At 40.3% G+C, this 20,145-nt stretch overlaps 1 protein-coding gene across 5 annotated transcripts in view; it reads right to left on the reverse strand.

The window, feature by feature from the left end:
* Positions 1-20,145, reverse strand: part of PDE10A (phosphodiesterase 10A) — a 205,405-nt gene that overhangs the window by 69,650 nt on the left and 115,610 nt on the right. For 4 of the 5 annotated variants that reach the window (XM_061624354.1, XM_061624351.1, XM_061624352.1 and 1 more), the window contains 7 exons: positions 19,924-20,064; positions 17,465-17,620; positions 13,407-13,457; positions 10,999-11,057; positions 9,028-9,079; positions 4,840-4,982; positions 3,389-3,481 (listed from right to left, as the gene is read on the reverse strand). In XM_061624354.1, the coding sequence (XP_061480338.1) occupies positions 3,389-3,481; positions 4,840-4,982; positions 9,028-9,079; positions 10,999-11,057; positions 13,407-13,457; positions 17,465-17,620; positions 19,924-20,064 (695 nt within the window). The remainder of the gene's footprint in view (positions 1-3,388; positions 3,482-4,839; positions 4,983-9,027; positions 9,080-10,998; positions 11,058-13,406; positions 13,458-17,464; positions 17,621-19,923; positions 20,065-20,145) is intronic. The other variant, XM_061624353.1, reaches the window with a different exon arrangement.

The following is a 20,145-nucleotide window of genomic DNA, read 5'->3' on the forward strand; positions in this document are numbered from 1 at the left end:
TGGTCAAGGCGCTAGACCTACATTTTGTTCTTTCCTCTGGGGAATCATTGTTGTGTTTTTCTCTGGACCATTTCCAGGATGAGAGACTGGAGGTGGCCTGGAGTAGCGAGAGAGAGAAATGGTTTCATGCCCCTCAAGTTCCATTTTAGTATGGAATTATGCCCACCCTTGGTGGGAGACAGGGAGAAGTGTTTTTTGTCCTAGGTGATAGCTGGGGGTAGGTTACACCTGATATTTTTATGCTGTTGGTGACTCCCAGTTTGATGTCTTTTGGCATCAACTGGCAGAAGACATACTGGTACTATTGTATTATTGAATGGCTGGTTGTGTGTGTGTCTTTGTATCATTGATATATATCTGGAAAACGTGGGGCTGGGTGGAACAGAGGTGCCTTTTCCATCGTAGTAACCATGGGGTGGGGAAGGTACAGCCTTGGAGGAGAGGATTCCATTGTGTGAGAGAGGATACCAGGTACTTGCACACAGTTCCCTTTTCTGTTTCCCCCCGAAGTCTCAAGTTCTGGTTGCTCTACTACCATAACACTATCTACTCTGACTGTTCAGTTACTGAACACCAGGTCTGTTCATAACAAGACCTCACTCATCCACAATTTGAGGATGGATGACTGAGCTGATCTGGCATTTATCACTGAGATCTGGGTGAGTGAGCTGAGTTCTTATCCAGCTTTGCCCGCCTGGGTACTTGGTGCAACACCAACACAGACTGGAGGGTGAGGGGGATGTTGCCATGGTCCTTAAATCATCTGTCTTACTCAGCAATAGACCTCTCTATTTGGACCTGATGGTATTTTAACAATTACCATTTGGTCACAAATACTCCTTTTGGGGGCAAGATACTCAAGAAAGTTGTGGTGGCACAGTAGCAGGCATTCCTGAATGAAACTATTTAGACCCATGCCAATCTGGGGTCAGACATAGTTCGTGAATGAATCTGCCTTAGTCACCCTAACGGATGACCTCGATCAGAAGAGGAACAAAGGAGAGCAACTCTCTTGCTTTTGGTAGATATCCCACTGGCTTTGATACCATCAACCACGGTATTCTCCTCTATGGGAGATGGAGTGAAGCACTGATGATAGCCAATTCTATTTTTCTGTAACATCTGAACTGGGAATGGCTAAGAGGCCCTGAACTGGTGTCTGGATACAACTGTGGACTGGATGAGGGCAAATAAACTGAGTCTGAATCTGAGCAAGATGTAGGCTCCATATGGGTAAGTGGTTTGGTTCCTGGATGTGAGCAGACGGTAAGTTGCCTGCTGCTGACAGGGTCACACTCCTCCTGAAGGAGCAGGCACATAGTCTGGAGGTGCTCCTGGATCTGCTGTCACTGGAGATGCAAGTGTCCATGGTGGCTTGGAACACCTTTTACCAGCTTCGGTTGGTAAGATACTTATGGCCGTTCCTGAATCAGGATGGCTTTACCACAGTTGCTCATGCATTGGTAATCTCATCACTGGATTATTGCAATGCACTCTATATGGGGCTACCCTTATTTATTTATTTACTTACTTACCGCCTCATAGCCGAAGCTCTCTGGGATGTTTACAGCAATTAAAAACATTAAAAACAAACATACAAATTTTAAAACACAAAAACAATTTAAAAACACAATTAAAAAATAAATAAAAACAATTTAAAAACATATGCTAAAATGCCTGGGAGAAGAGGAAATTCTTGACCTGGCGCCGCTAAGATAACAGTGTTGGCACCAGGCGCACCTCATCAAACACATCATTCCATAATTTGGGGGGCACTACTAAGAAGGCCCTCTCCCTTGTTGCCCTTGAGGTTGGTCTGGAGGCTGCAGCTGGTGTAGAATGTGATGGCTAGGTTGTTTGTGGGGGCAAACTACTGTCAACATGTAACATCTTAGTTAAAGGACTTATACTGGCTGTCAACTTGCTACCAGGCCAAGATCAAGAAGTTGGTACTAACATATCTCAACTTCAGCAAAGCTTTTGACAAAGTGCCCCATGATATTCTGATTAGCAAGCTAGCTAAATGTGGGCTGGATGGAACAACTATTAGGTGGATCCACAGTTGGCTCCAGAATCGTACTCAAAGAGTGCTTATCAATGGTTCCTTCTCAAACTGGGCAAAAGTAATGAGTGGAGTACAACAGGGCTTGGTCCTGGGCCCAGTGCTCTTCAACATTTTTATTAATGACTTGGATGAGGAGGTACAGAGCATGATTTGCAGATGATACCAAATTGGGGGGCACAGCTAATACCCTGGAAGACAGAAACAAAATTCAAAGGGACCTTGATAGGCTGGAGCATTGGGCTGAAAACAACAGAATGAAATTCAACAGGGATAAATGCAAAGTTCTACACCTAGGAAAAAGAAACCACATGCACAGTTATAAGATGGGGGATACTTGGCTCAGTAATACAATATGTGAAAAGATCTTGGAATTGTCGTTGATCACAAGCTGAATATGAGCCAACAGTGTGATGTGGCTCCAAAAAAGGTAAATGCTACATTAGGCTGCATTAACAGAAGTATAGTTTCCAAATCGTGTGAAGTATTAATTCCCTCTATTCAGCACTGGTTAGGCCTCATCTTGAGTACTACATCCAATTCTGGTCTCCGCACTTCAAGAAGGATGCAGACAAACTGGAACAGGTTCAGAGGAGGGAAACAAGGATGATCAGGGGACTGGAAAAAAAGCCCTATGAGGAGAGACTGAAAGAACTGGGCATGTTTAGCCTGGAGAAGAGAAGACTGATGGGTGATGTGACAGCACTCTTCAAGTACATGAAAGGTTGTCACACAGAGGAGGGCCGAGATCTCTTCTCGATCATCCCAGAGTGCAGGACACGGAATAATGGGCTCAAGTTGCAGGAAGCTAGATTTCGACTGAACATCAGGAAAAGCTTCCTGACTGTTAGAGCCGTATGACAATGGAACCAATTACCTAGGGAGGTGGTGGACTGTCCGACACTGGAGGCATTCAAGAGGCAGCTGGACAGCCATCTGTCGGGTATGCTTTGATTTGTATTTCTGCATTGAGTAGGGAGTTGGACTTGATGGCCTTATAGGACCCTTCCAACTCTACTATTTTATGATTTATGATATCAGACCCTATATAGCTCATTCCTTATATACCCAGGAGGTCACTACAGTCTGCAAGAGAATTTTTTTCTGACGAGTTCCAAAGATATCAGATATTTAATCATTGGCTGTGCAAGCTTCCTGTTGCAAAGTGGAGGCTGGAAATAAGAAACTAGTCATATCTCAATTAGTTTTATTGAAGAAGAAAAAAATTTTAAGCTACAAGTCCAAATAAACATTTGAAATTTACATTAGAAAAGTACCAATATAATACGAGCTGTCTTGTGGGTTGCAATCATACCAAATTCCTACCTGTTAAAACGTGGATCTGCATAGGCATCAGGAATGTTGAGGACTTCACCCGTTCTTGCTACTTGACCAGCTATTCCTTTTTCAATAGAAAATCTGCATATGACATAAAGAGATAGACACGTATTAAAACAATATGTTTATGAGGGGGAAAAAAGACATGTTTACCTGCAAAATTTCCCTTCTCTTGTAGATAGCAGATAATTCAGCACTTGGTAACATCTCAATCTGGGACCAGAATACAGGACTAAAGACATTTCATGGGAAGCTGGACCTGATGGCCACAAAACAAAGCCACAACATAGTTAATATCTAACTATAATTAGGCCAGCTCCCTACCATGCTGCAAAAGATCAGGGAAGGAGTCTGACCTGTGGTGAAGAAAAGAAACTTGAGCTATTCAGAATTTGTATAACTATACAGCATGGGCAAAAGCACAGGAATTCACAAAGGAAGAATTTATTCTCCACTCCTCTTAGATAGGCAGTCATTCAACAAAGGGATGTTCAAAAGCAGTAACTGAGCAGAGTGCCCTCACGAATCCCTCCCACCCCCTGCCCAAATGCCTGGTAGCCACTGTTGTAAACCGCCCAGAAAGCTTCAGCTATGGGGTGGTATACAAATGTAAATAATAATAATAATAATAATAATAATAATAATAGGCAAGGTAAAGACCTCATGTCTTAAGCATTTCTTCTTGATTACATGGCTTAGGGCTGCCTGCTACCATATGGTAACTATCCTGCAGACAGATTGTTCTAAGAAAAATGAGTCCTTTACGGGATGAGGAGAAAAGTCTTGGTGATCAGGGATAGTCCATGAATTTTGCATTGGTAAAGTGATTCTACAGGCAAACAACAGGGATGACATCCAAAAGCAGCAAGCGGGAGGAGGAGGGGGAACCCAAAGATGCCGAAAAAATGAATTCTTGTGTAGGAAATCCAAATAGATTTATTTAAAAAAGGCTTCTTCCTTTTTAATAAATCTATTTGGACTTCCTACTCAAGAATTCCTTTTTTCGGCATCTTGGGGTTCCCCCTCCTCCTCCCTCAAAGTGATTCTACAGCCACCTTTCTGAGTTGCTCACTTTATTTGGTCAGAACCTTTCAGATCAAAAGTGATTTAAGGACTTCAGATATGAGTATATGGCAAACTGAAAAGCTGCAATTTACTTTTAACATTCACACCCTTAGCTACCTTGGAGCAACAATGAATTTTCCACACATCATCTCTGAAAGGACTACATCCAGAAAATGGTTTTTCTGGGAATGACATTATAGCTTCAGATATGTAGTTTTGATGGCACTGTAATTACCATTCCCAAAAGAAATGCCTTTTGGAGATGAGAATGATACTACAGAGTGACAAAAATTATCACAGTACTTGTAAATATGCAAAGAAATGAAATGGGTAATAATACTGACATGCAAGAAGAGCCCACTCACTATTCTTACCTGATTTCTTTGGTCTTCTTGAAGACAGGTTTCCCTTCATGTTCCTCTCCAATATCAAATAAGTCTGAATATAATTCATTGTTCTTGTGATCCACCTGGAAGAGTGCACAGCGGTCTGCATTCACCAGGTTTTTTGCATATATCTATAAAGAACAGAGCTAAGATTAACCAAAGTAACCTTAGACCAAGTCTGTATTATGTTTCACAAGTTAACTAAATTGTGGACTTTAACAAACCCTCTAAAAACACGTAGAGGTTCCTGCCTTAATCAAAAAGTTAATTAAGCTATAACAGTCCTGTTTCTTTTTGTGCATTAATTGCAAAAGCGTATCTTTGCTCACAATATTAGGTGCCTTCTTTGTATTGTTTTGTATGCCTGACAAAAACTTTTTTGTTTATGCAAGCCTACCCAGGCCTGCAATTTTAATATGTATATTTGTTTTTAAAACTGTTGATTTTATCAATATTTCAATAATTTTATTATATCTACTTGCTTTTAAAGTCTGTTGATTTTATCTGTGCTTCTTACAAATATTTTATATTATTTTATGTAAACTGTTTAGAGTATTTCTGATTAAAAGGTATATAAACTTACAAGATAAAAATAAATAAAATATCTATGCTGTGTCACCTGGCAAAAGAGATGGAGTAAGAGATTGTTTTCAAATTACTCCCTTCCTTAAGCAGCTCCTGGCATATTTGAGATTTTGGAGATTTTGGATTCAAGGGAGCCAATAGAAATAGGCAGCTGATTTAGGAAGCACCACAAAAATATCTGGGGTGCCTCCAAAGATTTTGTAAAAACTTGTTTCTAGCACTGATAACTGTTTTGCCATCTATTAGCAGGAAACAAAACTGTTATATTTCCTGAAGCTTGAATTACTCAAAAGTAGCAGTTATGAGTCAGCATACTTCCATAGCTTCAGTTCAATGTAATTTACTTTAACATAAAGTTTTATAAAATGATGAGCCAAAACGGTTTTCTGCTATGAATTTTAGAGAGTTTATCTGGGCAAACACCCAGACAAGTTCTAACATAATAGTAATATTAGTATCAACAGAATAGGAAACACAAACAGAGCTGATATCAAGCAAAGGCTCTTACTCATGGAACTGGGGGAAAGCAACTTTTGCAGATTCCTTTTTAATCCTCCCATGCCACCTCCCCTGCTATTCTGAAGGGTCTTCCAACCTTCCAGAGAAGATTTTCAAAGGGAGGACATGAGGAGCTACAAGTGGAGAGGACAAATTAGGGGAAATGGTCTCCTTCTGGGACTGGGAGAGTTCCATGAGCAGAGCTTTGCTCACAGATCTTTTAGTTCAAAGCACTGTGGCATGTACTTGTTGATAAAGAATATATCTATAAGCCACTTTGAGAAGTATGAGTGTCATTTTGAAGAGCATAAGCATAGTTTTAGAGAGAAATGCTATCAAGCTGTATATCTCATCTCCAAATATTGTACCATCAGCAAATTATGCCACTCTTTTCCCAAGTAATATATAGTACACAAGTCACAAAGCAGATCTTAGGGACTGTCTATGATGAAAAGTGAGTATTTATGCCTAGCTGCTGTTTTCTTGTCCTTATTTATTTAAAACATTTTAGACCACTTTCCTATTAATATGTCCAAAACAGTTTACAAAAAAGAAATAACAATCTAAAGACAAGAAGCATCAAAATAATGAATACATAGGAAAACAAGAAAAACTTTGTTTAGAAATTAGATTACCAGAACAGCGTCAAAAGATTTCATAAAGATGGTAAAAACACTAACAGCCATTAAAAATCACTAAAATCCATGACATTTTAATTTGCCTTCTGAGTGATAGCAACATTGGTGCCTTCCTTACCTGATGAGGAAGGGCATTCTACAATTAGGGGACCACCACTGAAAAGGCCCTCTTTCCAGTCACAAGCACTAGGACACATTGTTCCCATGGGCATTGTGTCCCAAATTACAAAGGGAACGCCACTAGGCTGCTGAGGGTAGCCAAGCCACCACCTGAAGCGGAAACAAAGCTTTTTTTCTGGAAAGAAAGAAAAAACCCTCGGGCACCTTATCTTTAAAAGGTAGGCCCACCCTACCCAAACATTCTTAAAACCGACCCTTCCCTTGAAAGTCACTGTATATCTCCCACCCCACTTTCATGGGGGATGAATGGTTTCACAAAAATGGGGAGATGCATGGCCCAGCCTTAACTGAAATAGAGCTGGGTTTCATGAGTCTACTGACAGCACTTCACTCCAAAATTGTGGATAACCTCAGCTAGCAGTTTCATGAAGATGTTAAACAGCTTAGAGAGCAAGACAGAACTCTCTGGAACACCATGGGATAACTGGAAAAGCTCTGATGGGGTTCCTGCTGGAGAAGGCTCTTTCTAATGGCTTTTAACTGAGGACTTCTTACTTTGCAAAAATTCTAGAACTTTAGAGCTATCAGATCACCTATGCAGCTCAATCAGATTCAAGTTCCCAAATGTGCATAGGATCAAAATAAATCTCATATTTCAATTATAACAACAAAAGCCCGCAATTAGTGTAGATTGTTGAGATCTGACTTATTAAGAACATGTTCCAATTTTTAAAAAGATGAATGCATCAGGAGGCTGCTGTTAATGACTCAGTTTTAAAGGTACATGTTGGTAGCTGCCGTGATTGTGTATTGCTCATTATGACAAATAACTACACACTAAACTAAGCCAATATGACATCCATCTGAAAAACTGGTAGATTTATGCCTCTTTATTACAGTCACATAAACTATTTCCCACCAGTCAGAATACACCACTTCCCTTCTGGAACATCCAAGGTGGACATCCTGAGCTGTGCCAGGCTGGCATCTTGCATGACCTGAGGCCTCTGACATGACAAGGCGGTGTTTTAGACCTCAGAATCCTGAGGGGAGGTGACCTGAAACAACAGCTAGGCATAAATGCTCAATTTTCAATAGTGTACTCCCTAAAAACTGGCTCTATGACTTGTGGTTTTAATATATTACCTTGGAAAAACATTCCCAGATTGCCCAGGGCCACATTGCTTTTCATGTCCAAGGCCTCTAACGCAGGGAGAAGTGGGGACAATTTTCTCCATTCCTGCTATTGGCAGCTCGGGAAATATGTAAAGAAACATAGCATATGCAGAGCAGATGATAGAATCCATTCAGAGTTTTGAAAGTACACGGAATGGAATTGTTCTGCTCTCTACCAAAACCTTTCTGAATGAAACAAAGTTTTACTCCTGAGGCTCATAACAGTTTTGGAGGGGGTAATTTCACTGGGACTGTGGCAGAGCAGGAAAGGGCTAATGCCCGCCCCAGAGTCTCAGTCTTGACTGGCCCCAAGCAGCAGCTATTTACAATTTTTAAAAGATCCATGCAACAATAAATGATATGTTAAGCATCATAAGTAATTTGGCCCCAAGAGTGTGAGCTATAACACAAATCTGTTTAAGTGGCATATGACCAACCAGTGGCTCAGTTTGCACCTAAAGCTAAGTCAAACCATGGCACAGCACAAATGTGCAGGCTCCTAGAGAGGAGATCACAGCCACTTTTCTCCTCGTTTGGTGATGTTGCTGCAAGGTAAGCCATGGTTTGGCTTATCATGTCACCCATACCTGGGCTCATAGTTCGTCTCTGCCAGACAAACCACAAGCTGTAAAGGCTACAGCTCACAGCTTGTCTTGACTGAGACAAACCATGAGCCTTGGTTCAGATGACACACTAAGCCACAACATGGCTTAGCTCACTGCAGCAGCAAGACCAGAGCGAAGCAGCTGGAACCTCTTTTCCAGGAGCCCACATGTTCATTGTTTAGCTTAGAGTTGTGTGTGAACCAGGTCACTATTTATCAGCACCCCCACCCTACCCACAATATCAAATTATTAATACAGAATATTTTAGGGTTGCTTGTTTCACCTTCTTTCGTAGTTCTCATTATGTAATGGGATTAAAAAATAAATCCAGTAGCAAATAAAATTATTTTAGAATAGCAGTACACAAATGATTTACTAATTTCTACATAATTATTTTAAAAATTAATACTTTGAATGGGCAAATGAGAGGTACAATGTGAATTGATTAGAAAGAGACACATAATCTGGGAAATTATGTTTTTGTACACTAGGTTTCAAAGAGGAAGACTGAAAAATCAGATGTAATACTGACATTTAAGGAAAAGACACCTTACCATGATATTTTCAAGTAGAGTATCTATTGCAACTATGTTATCAAAGTACGTCCTGCAGAAGAATAGGTGAAGTTCTTATTAACAACATCATTTTTAGATTTCACTACCACAATAACCTGTGATGGTTTTTAATTACCAATAAAACAACCGATTATCATCTGTTTAAGAAACAATACCACATTTCTTCCTGATCCAAGCTTCTATGCACTGATCATCTTGCTGAACTCTACCCCACGTGTCCCTTCAAGGATGCCAGCTTTACTGATGGATCCTATGTTGGACTGGATCCATGAACACAGAACTAACAAAAGATAGGATCTGTCAACTATGATAGTGCTGATCCCCTGCCATCTCACCTCCACAGAAAGGTAACCAGCACTGACAATGTCAAACAACTGAGTCATCCGTTCACAAGAACCCTGTGCAGTAGATCAAACTGAGAGGTAAGGAGGTAACTAATAGGTAAGATAATTCAGTGAGGTTCATGGCTAAGCAGGGAACTGAACCCAGGTCTCTCTTGCCTAAGTCTCAAACTCTTAACTCTTGCACCACACTGGATGGGGACCCTTGAATAAAGCAAAGTTCAAAGCAGTTGTATAATCATACAACCAATCAGAGAGGATTATAGTCAACGTTAAAGACATACTTTTTAACATTTCACTCTTGTCCCATTGGACCAAACTGCCCATATTATTTTATCTTGTTGAAAGAACTGCTTTGGCTGCTTTCAACAATTTTCATGATTTTTTATGTGCTAGGCTTAACATAACATTATTTTAAATAACACTTTTAAATAATTTTATTAGTACAATAATGGTGGCAATGTTTATTTCAGTTTTTTCTTCTGACCTATTCTGAAAGTTCTCCCTCTGTCTTCTCTTCCTCTTTGCATTGGCAGGACACTGACAGCAGGCTTCTATATGCCTGGTTCTTTCTGTGAGCACACCAGCAAACATTAGATCTTAAAGCCAGGTGTAGCAGAGTTGGAAAAACAAGCTGACCTTGCTTCTGCAAACTGCAACAGCAGCTGTCTCTCACTGATTAAAATACATTGGTTGTCCAAGACACCCAAAGTTATTGAAAGATAAAAGTCAAATTTATAAGCAAAACATACTTTAAATGTTCCATTTTCTCAAGAGTCACCAGTCAGAAAACGCATAAGAAGAAAGACCTATGTTTAAGTCTGGGCATGAAGATTTATCATTTAACATCCATTCCTAAACCTTATAGAAACATCCTGAATTCAATGCATGCTAAAAACTTGCTGAATATGCACATACGCTTCCCATAAGAGTAATATAATACAAAATATCATTCTTATAAAGAAACTATATACTCTTGCTTAGACATTTATGCGGAATTCATGTAGATATACACTAACATTGTTGAAACAAAGACAAATAACTAACATTTCTTCCACTATCATTTACTGTGCAATCCTATTTAGAGTGTCTTCTTTGCAGGCAGAAGGTTCCAAGTTCAATTCCCAGCATCTCTAGGTACAGCTGAGAAAGAACCCTGGAGACCCACTGCGAGGCAGGATTAAAATATACTGAGCTAGATGGACCAATGGTCTGACTCAGTATAAGGCAGCTTCCTGTCGTCCTATGCCTCCTCAGAACTAGAGATGTGAAAGCCCGGGAAAAAAACAAGGAAATAAATGACACCTACCCACCCCAGTTTTTTCCTGTTTTTGTTTTAAATTCCTTGAGCGGAAAATGGATTTTGTTTTTTAAAAAAAAGAAACAAAAAAGTTCAATCTCTTTCCCCCCCCCCCATTTTTTTGTTTTTTTTCTGGGCCCTCACATCTCTACTCAGGACTTACTTCAATGGGACTTCCTATTATGGGACTCCTGTACTAGTTGGTAAGATACATTAGACAATAATAGACACTAGATTTGGGGACTGCATTCTATGATTGTGCATCACATTCACACAGCTAACTGAGAATGAGTTTCATGCACCACTTACTTTGAAACATCAAGCAGGAAGTCATTCAATTCAGTCTGTTTAGCGAGGCCCTTGGATACCTGGCCAGAACATTGGAAATACTATTGCTTATTTAAGCAGAAGGTTAGAATCAAAGTGAATCTGTGGGATATACATGCTATCTAAATTAAGATATAAGGGTAAATGTATGTTAGATTTAGATTTATTGTGTAAGTACAGATGAGTTATGTATTTCTTCTACTGCCTAAGATGGCACCAATGAGTCTGAAGACTTTACTGGCAACCTCCTCTTTTGTATATAAACTCTGAACGTAAAAACCTAGGAAACCACCTCACGGCCAGTTCTACTAACCCGCTCAGAATGTTGAAGTGTTGTATTTTCTGTTCCTACTAGAGAAAAGATTGCCTTTTCTCCAGTTTTCTTATCTTATAGAAGCAGCCTCAAAGACAACCAATAGTTGAGGTAAATGAGCAACATTACCTTCTACCAAATTCTTTAGTCCACTAATACCTACACATTTTGGGAAAGAGACTGGGACATTGGGTACTTACCGTGAATGTGCTTTTTCTAGCAAAATATGCAAGCCAGCCTACTTTGGGTTAACTATGCACTCCTACTTACTCTGGGCAGGAAGTCATGTGACTACATTTCATCACTTCCTCCATCATTCTTTCTCTTTCATTTTTACTAGCATGTCCAAGCCTAGATGGATGCTTGTCCCAGATCACGGACAACTCATAAAGATAATATACATACACAGAATACAGCATGGAAAATCAGATAAAAAACAGAGCCTAAACCTGGCCATAACAACTCTATTGAGAGTAGGAGTGTCACAGTTCTTCTGTACAGTAACTGGCGCATGAGGCTTGTAGTGAGTGGTTTGCATGCAGGATGTTGCCGTGGCTGGCTTGCATATTCTGCTACAAAAAGCCCATTCATGCTAAGTACCCAACTTTCCATTTTCCTAGCAGAATGCAAGCCAGCCTATTGTGGGACGTACCAGAACCCGTTATGTACTCAGGGTGGGAATCTGAACACTGTTCACTGAGGCACATGTTGCAGCACACACCTTCCAAAAGCCACCTCCGCTTATGCATGTAGAACAAGTGTATAGGGTCTTGTAAACGTGGGTACAGAAGTCCATGAAGCTGCCCTGGAAATGTCCTGAATATTAGCACTGAAGATTAAAGACACAGGTGATGTTGCCTTGTGGAATGTACTGTGATCCTCCTAAGAGGCCTAAGATGCTGAGGCTGGTATGCCACAGCTATACATGCTTAATTCATGTGGCCTCTTTAAGGTCTTTGCCTTCCATCCTAAGGTCCTAGGATGAAAACGAAACAAACAAATAATGTTTTGCCCTGTCTATGTATATGCATGGAATTCTATGAACATCTAAGGTATGCCATTCTTGCTCAGATAGGTGAGAGGATGGATTGGGGACATAAGGAAGTCAAAAAAGAGAAAGAGGAGGAAAAAGTTAGCTGAGCACTAGCAGTATAGACGGGAGGATAAAAAGGAGTATTGCTTAGGGTGAGGCAGGAAACTAAAACTGAAAGATGAAGTGATGAAATTTAGTTAGATGGTTTCCTGCCTAGGGCAAGTAGGAGGGCATAACCCACAATAAGCTGGCTTGCATTCTACTAGGAAAAACACCCAGACCTACATCACTCACCACTATTATTAAGTCCATGTCTCATCCAACCCATTTGGCTGCCAAATGGTAGTTCTTTGTTGATGCATTCTCTCTGGTTTGGTTAATTTTAAAAAAATGGTTTTGGGGAATTTCATAAATACACTAAATTGGTGGCAGCAGCTGGGAAGAAAACCAAGTTAAAGAAGTTTTCAGGTTTTAAGCAAGGAATTCCTATTGTCTATTTTCCCTAAGTGAGAAAGGATAGCATTTGTGAGGAATAAAGTCTTTTCAGATTTTTAAATCCCACTGATTCAGTGGTAGAGAGCTAAGTGCATGCTTAAGCACAGGCTCTGAACTCAGAAGATTTCCAACAATGGGTGATGGCCGATTAAGTCATACTCTGAGAAGACCCACTGAAATTGATGCACTTAATTTAAATAACATGTTCACTGATTTGAACAGGTCTATTCTGAGTATAGCTAACACTGGATATCACTTAACAGATAATACATTTATATTTTAAATGAACTTTAGGACACACGCTCTAAGCTCATAGCATGGGCTTGTTTCGGTTCTCCTGAAATCCAAATTTACATAGCAGTGATGAGAGTCTGGGCTGAAGTCAAAAGTTAGTATTAATAAACCCTTTTGAAATACACATAAAATGAAATATAACTTGATTATACTGTCCCAACATTTAACATCATCAGGCTGACTGATCATGTTTTTTATTCCTAGAATTTGTTTATTGCTTTCCTTGAAAAACTAAAACTTCATCCAAAGACTTACCTCTACTTGATGTATTGCTACAGAGGCCCATGCAAGATTCGCTGTTGCAACCTGAAACACAGAAAATCCTAACTTAAAACAGATTCAAAACCAGCAGCATTGCTCCTGCAACAGCCCACGTCTGGGCCATCCATTGGGAATATAGCTAACAGGAATATAATCAGCAGTAGTGGTTTCCCTGCTGGACTTTCTGAGGCTACAAGAGGACCCTCGATGGTGACAGAGCCCCTCTCTCCCTGCCCCTTCCCCACAAGCAGAGCCCAGCAAATAAAAATATTTGCTAGTTCCTAATCCTTTCTAGTAGCATGAATCAGGGGCTGGGAATGCAGCCTTAAATGGGAAGTAAAGCCATAGTGGTTGCATTTGCATGACATACTAAGTCAAATCTTGGCTTAGCAAGACCACATGAAAGTGCCAACTTCCTAAGAGGAACTCACAGCCACTTTGCTTCTTCCCAGTTCTGCTGCTGCACCACACTAAGATAAACCAAGTTTGGCTTAGCATATCATCCCAAACAAGACTCATGGTTAAGCTCTCCCACACTAATCATAAGCTTACCTGCAGTTCCAGTTTGGACAAGTTTTGGCTTAGAGTGGAAGCAAAAAGGACTAGAGGGGAACAAAGCAGCTGTGAGCTCTTCTCTGGGAACTCACACATTTGCTCCTGCTCCTACTGGGAGAAAGGGGGGAATATAGATCTAATAAATAAATAAATAAACCAAGACTTGGTAATTTTAGAGTCTTGTGTAAACTAAGACAAAATAGCTGCATGTGTAGCCCACCGTTAAACAGGTTCTTGGAGTGTCTTACAAAAAAAAACAGAATAAAACAGATTAAGACCATATTGAAAAAATGGAAATGGACTGCCTTCAAGTCGATCCCGACTTATGGCGACCCTACGAATAGGGTTTTCATGGTAAGCGGTATTCAGAGGGGGTTTACCATTGCCTTCCTCTGAGGCTGAGAGGCAGTGACTGCCCCAAGGTCACCCAGTGAGCAGGGCTGGCCCCAGGCATGCTGGGGCCCCTGGGCATCAGCTTCCTCGGGCCCTGGTGTGTGTGTGTGCGCGCGCGTCCCCCACCTACTTGTCACCTGTCTTTTAGCATTGTCATTAACCAAGATGGCGGCCACGGTTTCCCTAAGGGAATGAAGCCTCGGCCGCCATGTTGGTTGATGGCATGCATGTGTGCTACGCACACGCATATCTGCCATCAACCAAGATGGCAGCAGGGGCTTCAGCACTTTAGGGAAACCTCAGCCACCATCTTCGCTAAGGGCAATGCTAAAAGGCAGGAGACAGGTAGGTGGGGCAAGGGAATGGCGGGCAGGTGGAAGCTCCTGCCCTGCGATCCATGGCTGCTGCCACGGATCACAGAAGGTGATTGGGGGGCCCCCTCAGGCCAGTGCTCCACTTGGCCGCCCTTTAAAACTGGCCCTGCCAGTGAGCTTCATAGCTGTTTGGGATTCAAACCCTGGTCTCCTACGTCGTAGTCCAACACCGTAACTACTACACCACACTGGCTCTCAATACCATATTAAAGCATCACAATATAAGAAAGCTATATAAAAGAATCTGTAAAGTTAAAACAAACCTAAGTGACATGCCACCCTGGGCTCCTGCTGGGAGAAAGGGGGAATATAAACCAAATAATAAAATAAATAAATAAATAAAATGTTCTTCAGTCCACATGACCATTTAAACATGTTTCTATTATAGATTGCAACTGAAGATAGATAAAAATAAGATTCCCATTATGCCACTTCTGGGTGACCACTGTAAAACAATTTTTTTTTTTTAAAAAAGAAGGCATGACCCATCCCTCCTCTTAGCTGCCATTCACCCATATGTGCACAGCTACCTATGCACTGTAGCAAGAGGTCCATACACATTTCCTATACATCAATACATGCTAGCCAACTGCACCCTAGAATACTGGCACACAAACTAATTGTGCCCACAACCAACGGCCAAACAAGGAGCAGGAAAAAGAAAGAAGGCTATGGGGAGTCTTATTCCAATCCCCTCCTAAACAACAGATTGGCAGAGCCAGTGCACCCCTAACCTAGTTGCCACCTGAAGAGATCCAGATGTTTTTAAAAAATGCTGCAGACAGTATGTCTGCAAATACTGAAACAATCTTGTCACATGAGGAAAACCACAAAGTGGGGAAAGAAGGAGGGAGAGCTCTTTTGTAACTGACAGGTCTAGCTTGTAATCAGAGAGAATGAGTTTGCCAAGGTTCTCCAATCGCAGTATTTTGGGGAAACACTGTTAAAGTAACAATGTTAAAGAGCCAATGTGATGTAGTGGTTACGACCTGGGAGATCGAGGTTCAAATCCCACTAAACCATGAAAGCTTGAGCCAGTCAGTCTCTGATTATCCTCCCTCACAGGATTGTTGTGAGGATAAAATGGAGAGAAGAACCATGTATGACACCTTGAGCTCCTTGGAGGAAAGGTGGGATATAAATGTAAAAATAAATAAATAAATATAAATATAAAAAGTGCTGAGAACAAAAGACCTAGACCTATTTGTCTGTAGTTTGGCAAATGTTGTCTATTCTGAAGGGGCAATACGCCTGCAAATTTCATTCAGTTTTGTAAAAAGGAAAAATGCTACAACCATGAATGGAAGAGACATGAAGCTTCATTTTACTCAGTCGAGATTCAGACCCCAAGCCAAATTGGATAGACTACACATCTTGCTCTTTTCCAATGTGGAGTCTGAAGTGAATCTTATGGTTAATGTACATGTGTTAGAAAATATGCATTTGAAGGAAACATGCAGGAGGATCTTATTTATTTATTCTATTTATTATTTGATTTATATCCTGCCCTTCCTCCCAGCAGGAGCCCAGGGCAGCAAACAGAAAAAGCACTAGAAATGCTTTAAAATGTCATAAAAATAGACTCTGAAATACGTTAAAATAAAACATCATTAAAAACATTTTTTTAGAAGCTTTCAAAATATCTTTAAAAAGAAAGGTTAAAACATTGTTTTCTTTTTTTAAAAAAAAGGTTTAAAAACATATTAAACAACAATTCCAACACAGATGCAGACTGGGATAGGTCTAACCTTAAAAGGCTTGTTGAAAGAAGAAGGGCTTCAATATGCACCGAAAAGATAACAGAGATGGCACCTGTCTAATATTTAAGGGTAGGGAATTCCACAGGGTAGGTGCCACCATATTAAAGGCCCATTTCCTATGTTGTGCGGAATGGACCTCCTGATAAAATGGTATTTGCAGGAAGCCCTCACCTGCAGAGCGCAGTGATCGACTGGGTATATAAGGGGTAAGACGGTCTTTCAGGTATCCTGGTCCCAAGCTGTACAGGGCTTTGTACACCAAAACTGGAACCTTGAATTTGGCCAGGTAGCAAGTGGGCAGCCAGCACAACCATCGTGAGCATAAGAACAGCAGCTAGGAAAACACTATGCACTCCCCCCTTTGTTCCACTCTTCTGCTTGAAATTGCAGCTTTACAAGGCTGATTTTCATTTTTTTAAAATGGTGGGGCTTCATTACACATATTTGTGTGTAACATATGACCTGGTTCACATGCCACATTAAACCATAGATTAAAATAATGTGGATGAGCAGCATGGTACTGCACACTGCTCAAAGGTTTTTGAGTCATTTCTCTCCCATTGCTGTTGCTGCTGTGCCATGCAAGAAACACACTAGAGGCTGGCTTTGTGCTACATGCTAACCAAGGCATGTGTTTTGTTTACCTCAAACGAACCACAAGAGCCGGTTCACACATAACATGAAGCCAGCCTCTGGTTCACTTCCTTTCTGGCAAGGCAGCAGCAGGAATAGGAGAGAGCACCTCAGGAACTTTTGAGCAGCATGCCTAAGCATGCTGCTCATTCACATTAAATCATTCTAGACTTTCAACCATAGTTGATTTTCAACTAATATGGCATGTGAACCAGCTCAGTGATTGGGTCCAGTGGAAGTTAATAATGTAAAACAAATCCTATCCACAATTACGGAAGTGGCTTCACATCATCCCAAAAGGAACATTTAAACACTCACTGCAACATTTAGGCTTTACCTCCTGATGACTGAGATGGAAGGTGTCATTACCCCAGTGCCGATAAAGCTCCAGGATACCAATCAAGTCACCAAGTGTAGTAACTATTGGCAAACAAAGAACAGACTTGATGCGAGTCCCTGATTCCAATCCAGTACCTTTGGGAAACCGTTCATCCTAGAAAGGCAAGTAGATTACGGCATGTTTGTTTGTCAGTTTCGTCTACAGACTTGGGATATCTCAGTTGAAATTTTGAGGACAAACTCACTGCCTAGTCTTCACGGGTTACTGTAACAGATTAATGACCTCACAAGGTTGTAATGAGGAATGTAAACACATTGTGAATGCTAAAAAGTTACCAAAGTGATTATTAATAATAAAAACTTAGTTGCAAATGTGGGGTGTCCCTGGACTTTCTGTGGCTACGTTATGCTAATTAGATATGTAGGAAAGCAGCTCATGAATTTGGATCTGGTCTCGAGCTGATGCACATGGTGTCTCACAGTTCTTCCTTTTATTATTTTTTTAATTAAGGAAAATGCTCTGTATTAGTCAACGATATCCTACCACACATGCAGCACATTCCCTGTGTACAGAAATGAATGGAAAAGCCCACTCAGTTGGGAACATGATATAATAATAATAAATAATAAAATAATAATAATAAAATTTTATTTTTGAGTCGCCTATCTGGCCGAATGAACAGCCACTCTAGGCGACGTACATAATAAATAGAATACAATATAAAAACCAAAAAACCATAATCAGTAATTAAAATAACACCAATTAGTAACAACAATAAAAGACTAACCCACCCCAGAAAACCCATATGAGTTCTAGACCTGCTCAATGACCACAAATTTCTTTCTTCTCTTCTATATCCTGATCTAACAATTCCCATGTGGGATTCAGAACTGTGCTGTTACCATTCACTTCAATACAGGAAGCAGTTCTGTAAATAGCTTCACTAAAGTAAGTGGGGAAATAAGCAAATCAATCAATCCATAAATACAATCAACAGGATAAGGGGCTCTGAATTAGCTATTTCCATAGGTAAGTGGGTCAATCAACTTTTGATTTACAAACTTTCAGTTTTTAGGTTTGCTTCATTTTTTTTATCCCAATACTACTATTAAACGACACACATAATTGCCAATAAAGGCATGTTTTTAATGCTACAGCAGTAAAAACTAGCACCTTCAGGCAAATCTTGAGCTGAAACATTGTCTTTCAGGGGGATTGTGGGCTTGCCCAAGGCAAAGTGAGATTTGTACAAGACACACAGAATGAAAACAGGGAGTTCCCCACCTCATAGTGCCTCAGCAATCCTGGAAACCAAATAAACACTACAGACAAGTGTCTGCTAAAAATTGAACTAATATCCCTAAACTTACCGTATAAACAAAATACTTGGGGGAAGATACAAAATATGGCCAGATGGGGAGAGGTCCATTTTGATTGACTGTTCAAGCTTGTAATCAGCAAACAGCTTTTTTTCAGACCAATTCTTCGTTAAATGCTAAGAGATATTAAGTGGGGGGGGGTAACCCCAAAAACTGTAAAGGCCGCTTCTTTTGGGAAATCCCTGCAGCTATCTTTCTGAAATTTGGCAGGATTCATGACCTCAGAAAAGATGACTTTAGGTACAAATTTCATCCAATTCAGCCTCCCCCAACAAAGTTCCAGGTGTTTAATTTTTTATTTTTAAAAAAGCAAACAAACTTTAAAGGTATCCAGCATTACAGCCAGTGAACTGCTTGGAATTTGCCAGGTTTCTTACCTAGGGACACCACTCCCATATTTGCTCTTTTCAAACTAGGGAAAATTAAGTGAATCATTTTTACTCAGCAGGAAAACTACCATAGCTATCCTTCTAAACTTTGGCCAGTTTCTTCCTCTGAGATGGATCTACTATGCCTGCAAATTCCATCCAGTTCGGCCAAAAAATAGAAAAATTATCATTTCTTTTAAAATTAAAAAAATACTTTAAAGGTGCCCAGTACAAAATGCCCTGAAAGTATTTGCCAGTAATTTGGCAGGCTTTGTCCACTTCAGATGGCCTAATGTGCCTCCAAATTCCATCCACTTTTGTCATAAGGAGAAAAAAGTTATAGCCCACACACACCCTTTAAAAAACATCAAAAGTGAAGGGGGGGGAAGAAGCATTTCTTTTTCTGAAGTGGACGTGGCCTCGGATCCTGAACTGAATCAGGCAACCTTCAAAGCATGGACTGTTTTCCAAAGAACAGAATCTATTCAGCCCTGAATTAATATGGTTTAGTGATATGATCTGTACCACTGTTTAGGAAATATATGAAGTAGAATTAGTGGGTAACTTGACTGAAATCTGCCTATTTTCTTGCTGGTTTAATTGATGACTTAAATCAATCCACCTTGGTTCAATAGGACTTACTCCCAGATAAGTGTGTAAAGGATTGCAGCCTAAGACATTTTATTTTTTAAAAAAGACAGTAATTTACCCCCAGAATATCTTCTACTAACAACGTTTTTCTAGATTTGGCTACATGTGCAGATACTGTGGTGCCAAGCATAATGGGCCCTACAGGAACAAGCTGCGGCTGTCCATCCTTCACTCCTGGTGGCGTGAACACGCAGAGATTCTAATGGGAGGAAGAACAAAAAAAGAAAACTGCATTTTAAATGTTTGGCTCTTTCCATAGTAATCAGAATTTTATATTACA

The sequence above is a fragment of the Rhineura floridana genome, chromosome 4 (genome assembly GCF_030035675.1).
Source record: "Rhineura floridana isolate rRhiFlo1 chromosome 4, rRhiFlo1.hap2, whole genome shotgun sequence".
NCBI lineage: Eukaryota > Metazoa > Chordata > Lepidosauria > Squamata > Rhineuridae > Rhineura > Rhineura floridana.